Source organism: Haemaphysalis longicornis, unplaced genomic scaffold (genome assembly GCF_048455015.1).
Source record: "Haemaphysalis longicornis isolate Haplotype H1 unplaced genomic scaffold, Haemaphysalis longicornis Haplotype H1 scaffold_2, whole genome shotgun sequence".
Classification (NCBI taxonomy): Eukaryota; Metazoa; Arthropoda; class Arachnida; order Ixodida; family Ixodidae; genus Haemaphysalis; species Haemaphysalis longicornis.
The window spans coordinates 272,538,610-272,544,404 of NW_027526295.1; the positions used below are offsets into that span (position 1 = coordinate 272,538,610).

At 55.6% G+C, this 5,795-nt stretch overlaps 1 protein-coding gene across 1 annotated transcript; it reads left to right on the forward strand.

Annotated features, from left to right (window-relative positions):
* The first annotated feature begins 352 nt into the window (after positions 1-352).
* On the forward strand, positions 353-5,548 carry LOC144167789 (uncharacterized). The gene is made up of 4 exons (XM_077696967.1): positions 353-606; positions 979-982; positions 4,104-4,279; positions 5,098-5,548. The coding sequence occupies exons 1-4, from the start codon at positions 403-405 to the stop codon at positions 5,542-5,544; spliced, it is 831 nt and encodes a 276-aa protein (XP_077553093.1). The 5' UTR covers positions 353-402; the 3' UTR covers positions 5,545-5,548.
* The last annotated feature ends 247 nt before the right edge of the window (positions 5,549-5,795 follow it).

A 5,795-nucleotide genomic window follows, 5' to 3' on the forward strand; every position in this document is an offset into this window, starting at 1 on the left:
CGTCCGTAGCGACGCGCTGCTCACCAGCTTGTCGATGGTCGTGACGGCGGCCACTGCTTTGCTGCTGTGCTGGGGAAGTGAGGCGTCCACGTAGAGGACCCGGTGGTCTGCTTCCAGCTGTCGGGCGAGTGCCTGTGCCCGCGCGGCACGCCTCTCGTCGTTCCTGCCTGCCTGCATATTGCGCGGAAGGGGCTTTGATGTATCTGTGACGTCCCGCCAGCCGAAGCCACCGTTATCACCACTGCTCCTTCTCCTTCCCTCCCTCTTAACACCTCTCGCATAACGCTACATTAACCCGCGCTATCGCAATACACGCTTCGTCTTGGCCCAGCCACTGCCCCGGCGTGTTCGTTTCAGTGGCGACGAGGATGGGATGAGAACGGGGCGTTAACTTAGTCCACCATGACCGTGGCACCCACGGGAGGATACGCCAGCCCGCCGCAGTTCGACGAGACGAGCAACAAGTGGCCCGCTTACCAGGTTCGGCTGGAAGCCTTCGTTGAGGGGAATGGCATCACGGAAGACAAAAAGAAGGGGGCCCTGCTGGTGACTGCACTGTCCACCCACACCATCGACGTGCTGAGCGGACGCTGTGCTCTGGATAAGGTGAACGAACTTTCGTACCCACAAGTGCTAGCCTTGCTTAAGCAGCACTTTTCGCCGCAACTGAACGAGATAGCACAGTCTTATAAGTTCTTCACCCGCAACCAGCTGCCCGGCGAACCGGTCAAGGATTTTATCGTGGCGCGATTCGACAGATAGCGGACACCTGCAATTTTGGTACATCGTTGGATAGAATGCTACAAGATCGCATCGTGTGTGGACTGCAAAGCGCAAGAGTGCGTCGGCAGCTACTCGCGAAACCACAGCTGACGGGGAGCGAAGCGGAAGAAATTGCGATATCCGCCGAAATGGCCGAAGCCAACGCGCAAGAGATAGTAAGCCCTGCCGCTGAGGGAACTGTGCATGCGCTGGGAGGCCAGTCCTATCGCCCAAAAAGCCGGCCACAGATTACGTGCTACCGCTGCGGAGCAAAGGGGCACGTACCCGAGGATTGCCGCTACCGATCGGCGTCATGCTTCAAGTGCAAACAACGAGGTCATATCGCCCGAGCCTGTTGCCGCTGTGAGAGTGGTTTCGGGGTGGTGCCACCAGTGCGCCAAGTACACGCCTTGTCGTCGCGGGAGGAAGACACGGGCACCGATGGTATGTTCGCGCTGGAGGCAGCGAACAGTCATATCGGCCACATCGGCATGACGCAACCCATCGTGCGCACTTTGGATCGTGCTGGGGTTCCAGTGACATTCGACACAGGCTCACCGGTTTCGGTCATCACGTGGCCCACATATGAACAGAACAAAGCAGTGTGGCCCAAGCTGCGTGGATCGCCATTGAAACTGACCTGCTTGCTGGGACGGCTTCCAGTGCGGGAACAACTTAAGCTCAAGGTTTCGTGCGGAAACAGGTCGACGGAGGGATCTTTGCAAGTCCTTGGTTGCTCCGGCCCCAACCTCTGCGGACGCGACGTGATTCAAGCGTTCCACATGCTCGAGGCACCGGTCATGAACGTGAACACGCTAGGTGAGCAACTGCCGTTAGTCGGTGCTGACGACATTAACGTGGACCAGTTGCTAGCAGAGTTCGCTGATGTGTTCGTGCCAGGTTTAGGGCTCATAAAAGGGCCTGCGGTACACTTAGAGACGCGAGAAAACGTGGTGCCGAAATTGTGGAAAGCACGCGAAGTTCCTTATTCTTTTCGTCCAAAGGTCGACGCGGAACTGGACCGCCTTTCGGGCGCGGGTATTATTGTCCCGGTGCCTCATTCGAAATGGGCCGCGCCAGTGGTACCGGTAGTGAAACGGAATGGCTGCATCCGCCTTTTCGGCGATTTTAAACTAACGGTAAACAAAGCCTGTCACACTGAGCAATATCGGTTGCGACGGGTGGAGGACATCCTGGCGACATTAAAGGAGTACTGACACGAAATTTCTCGCTTTCAGTTTTTATGCTGTAAAGAATACCTATGGTCCCAGTAATTACGAAAATCGAACCGAAAGGCGTCAGCCACCAACATATAATTAATTATAGCACGTTTATTGCAACCACTTTCAAATTCGGTCGCCGCGCGGGAAAATGGCCGTTCGAAGGAGAGCCTGCAGGCTGCAAGCGGACTGCCTGACGTCACGGTCTCCGTGACGTCGGACCGTGACGTCATGGTCTCCGTGACGTCAGGGACGTTCGCTGCATCGTCTGCTACGGATTGCACGCGGTTCACACTAAAGCGCTGGACACATGTACGATTTGTACACTCGATTCGCATGCGACTGATCGTTACGACTGTCACCACGACTAGTCGTACGCGTGAATTTGAGACACATGACCCGATGCGTGCATGCGATGCGTCGTCGGCGTCGCTCCGCCCACCGTTTTTGCTCCATGGTCAACTACGACTATCGCTGAGCTGAATTTGTAGATCCCGCGCGTTTAATCGCAAAAAATGGATACAGCAGGCAATCGTAAAGCGTTTCCTGCCTTCGGAAACAGTTCGCGCACACGCCGGCCGCGCCTGCCAGCTCGGACACTCAGCGGCTCGATCCGGCGCAGACCACGGTAGCAAGACGGTAGCAACCGCTTGTCGCTGCTCTTCTGAATCAATCTGATCGTTAAAATGAAGTTCCACATGCGAGAAAGTAGGTGTTAGTGTGGTGAAAAATTGTGCTTGGGATTGTTATCAGGGCTTATTTTAAAAGCGGCGATCAGATATCTGCCGCGATGCAAGCGTATACGCTGACCGGCCCCCCGCGGCGCGCGGCGGGCGGTGCGCCGACCGGTCGAGAGATGGCAATACCTGCGCAGAAACGTGAAGTGCGCACTTCGCAAGCCTTGCTCACAGCGGTACCGCAGCCAAGCCAAACCTCCTATCGAAGCGAGACCGCCCACAACAACAGCGCAGGCTATCGCTTCCGGTTCCGGAAACAACTGTATGACGTCATGCTGAATCGGCCGCAAAATCGCGGATAGCCTGACGTCACACCCTAAGCGATTTCGCTAGTGCTGCCGATTTGTAATAGTTCGCGGCCAGGGCAATTAAAATCGATTTTTGATGCGTTTCCAGCCTCGGATCGCTCCAAAAATTTCTGTGGGTAATCTGTACAAACTACTGAAGCCAATTATATCGTTATTTAGGCCTCTAAATTTGGTGTCAGTACTCCTTTAAACGGCGATGAAGTTTTTACCACGATAGACTTGCGGGAGGCGTACAACCAGCTTCCGTTGAATGAGGAAGCCATGCTACTCACGTCCATAAACACGCATAAGGGACTCTTCAGCTTCACTCGCCTGCCTTTTGGAGTGGCGTCCGCGCCGGCCGTGTTTCAACGTCGTATGGAGACCATTTTTAGGGGCTTCTGGGTGTTCAGGTCTACCTAGATGACGACATCGTGGCAGAGAAACGCAATTACTGCACCACACTGCGCGCAGTATTGAAGCGTTTCCAGGAATATGGCGTGAGCTTGAACGCAGACAAGTGCAAGTTCCGCAACCAGAGGTAGATTTTTTGGGACATCGAATCAGCGCTCGAGGTCTTCAACCAAAGACGGAGGACATACACGCCTTCCTGGAGGTTCAGGCACCGCGGAATCCCGCAAATTTAAGGTCGTACCTTGGCATGGTCACGTAGTACCCCAAGTTTCTGCCCAACGCATCGACCGCCTGGGCGCCCTTATATCAACTGCTCCGGAAGGAAGCTAAGTGGGAGTGGGGTACCACTCAACAACAGGCATTCAGCAATGTGAAAGACCTCAAATCCGCAGATTTTCTGGCGCATTTTGACCCACACAGACCGCTAGCCCTGGAATGCGATGCCTCCCCGGACGGAATCGTCGCAGTGCTTTCACACGATGTCGGGGGCGGGGTACTTCGGCCCATAGGGTTCCGTTATCGGTTATTGACGGAAGCTGAGAAAAATTACTCGCAGCTGGAGCGTGAAGCCTTGGCACTTGTGTTTGGTGCATCAAAATTCCGACAATACTTGCTCGGCAATACTTTCATATTAATGACGGACCATAGGCCGCTTGTGGGAGTTTTCCATCCAGACAGGCCAGTACCCGTGATGGCTGCTGCGCGAATCCAGCGATGGCCTCTGCTGCTCTGCGCATACGATTACGTCATCAAACACCAGCCCGGGAAAGACAACGTTCCCGCAGACGCCCTCAGCCGGCTCTCCACGTCAGCAACTTCCCAGCCAGAGACGCAGGAAGCAACTGGGGGCGGTGAGTATGTCCTGCTCACGGAAACCCTCAATGATGGTGTCATGTCCGCGAAGCAACTGGGCACTCTCACGGAGCTCGAAGACGATTTAGCAAAGGTGCAAAAATGGGGGCAGGATGGGTGGCCAAGAAATTTGGGGCCTGAGGACCAGCACTTGATGCCATACTTCAACCGGAAGGCGGAGATAACGGGTAGTTACGGGCTTCCCTACTGGGGCCATCGAGTGATCGTCCCTAAGAGTGCCCGATCAGTGATGTTACGTCTGATGCATGATACTCATCAAGGAATTTGCTCAATGAAGCGGCTAGGGCGCTCCTTGATGTGGTACCCCCGGATCGATAATGACATTGAGCACAGGGTTAAGTCCTGCCCCAGTTGCATCCAAGCTGCCCCTATGCCCCCAAGAAACCCCCGGTTGCATGGCCGGAGACGGATGAGTGTTGGTCGAGGCTGCATATCGATTTTGCGGGGCCAATCGATGGTCACATGCTACTGATTGTGGTGGATTCACACAGTAAGTGGATAGAAGCGATACCCATGAAGAGTTCCACCACGCACGCCACCATAGAGGCTCTGCGCACCTTGTTCGGTACATTTGCCCCGGACGCTGGTATCTGATAATGGCCACAGTTTACGAGTTGGGAATTTCACAATTTTATGAAGCTGAATAACATAGTACACCTGCGAACAGCACCGTATCACCCCCAGTCCAATGGGCTCGCGGAGCGGGCTGTGAGTGCTGTCAAGTATTCTTTGAGAAAGAATGTGCAAGGGTCACTGAAAACCCGCCTGGCGACGATTCTGCACAGATACCGCAGGACGCCGCAGGCCGGGGGCCGGACACCAGCGCAACTCTTAATGGGCTACGATCTTCGCTCCAAGCTGGACAACGCAGTGTCCGTTCCGCCCTCGCCAGTGGACCGTCCCTCTCTCAATGTGTGGCAGCCCGGTGAGCCAGTCTGGGTGAGGAACTTCGGGCGAGGAGAGTCGTGGACTCCAGCCAGCATTACATCGACAGACGGAGCCCGCCTAGTGAATGCCGACGGTCTGGAGGGAACCATTCGGCGCCACAGCGACCAGGTGAAGCCACGGGAGTTGGAGCACGACCAGGGAGAAGCCAGTGACTCCGGGTGCCAGGAAACTCTCGGCGGACCCCTAGCAGGAGGAACACCGAGGCGACTGCCAACAAGCAACGAGATCGCCGGAAGCACCTCCACTCCGGTGTTGCGTCGGTTGGGCCGGCAACGCAAACTGCAAGACCGTTACTCACCGTAGGGGGAGCGAAATGATGTATCTGTGACGTCACGCCAGCCGAAGCCGCCGTTATCACCACTGCTCCTTTTTCTTCCCTCCCTCTTAACCCCTCTCGCACAACGCTACATTAACCCGCGCTATCACAATACACGCTTCGTCTTGGCCCAGCCACTGCCCCGGCGTGTTCGTTTCATGCTTGGTCTTGAGCGCTTCCCTCCAAGGCGGAGGTAGAGGGTGCTTGGGTATCTGTGGTTCGATGGGCCAACCAATCT

What these genes read in the sequence shown, in the direction of transcription:
- LOC144167789 (XM_077696967.1), top strand. Translation starts at nt 403, where the DNA reads ATGACCGTGGCACCCACGGGAGGATACGCCAGCCCGCCGCAGTTCGAC. An exon ending in CAACTGGGGGCGGTGAGTAT is followed by an intron (nt 4,280 to 5,097) that starts GTCCTGCTCACG and finishes AGGACGCCGCAG; the next exon opens with GCCGGGGGCCGGACACCAGC.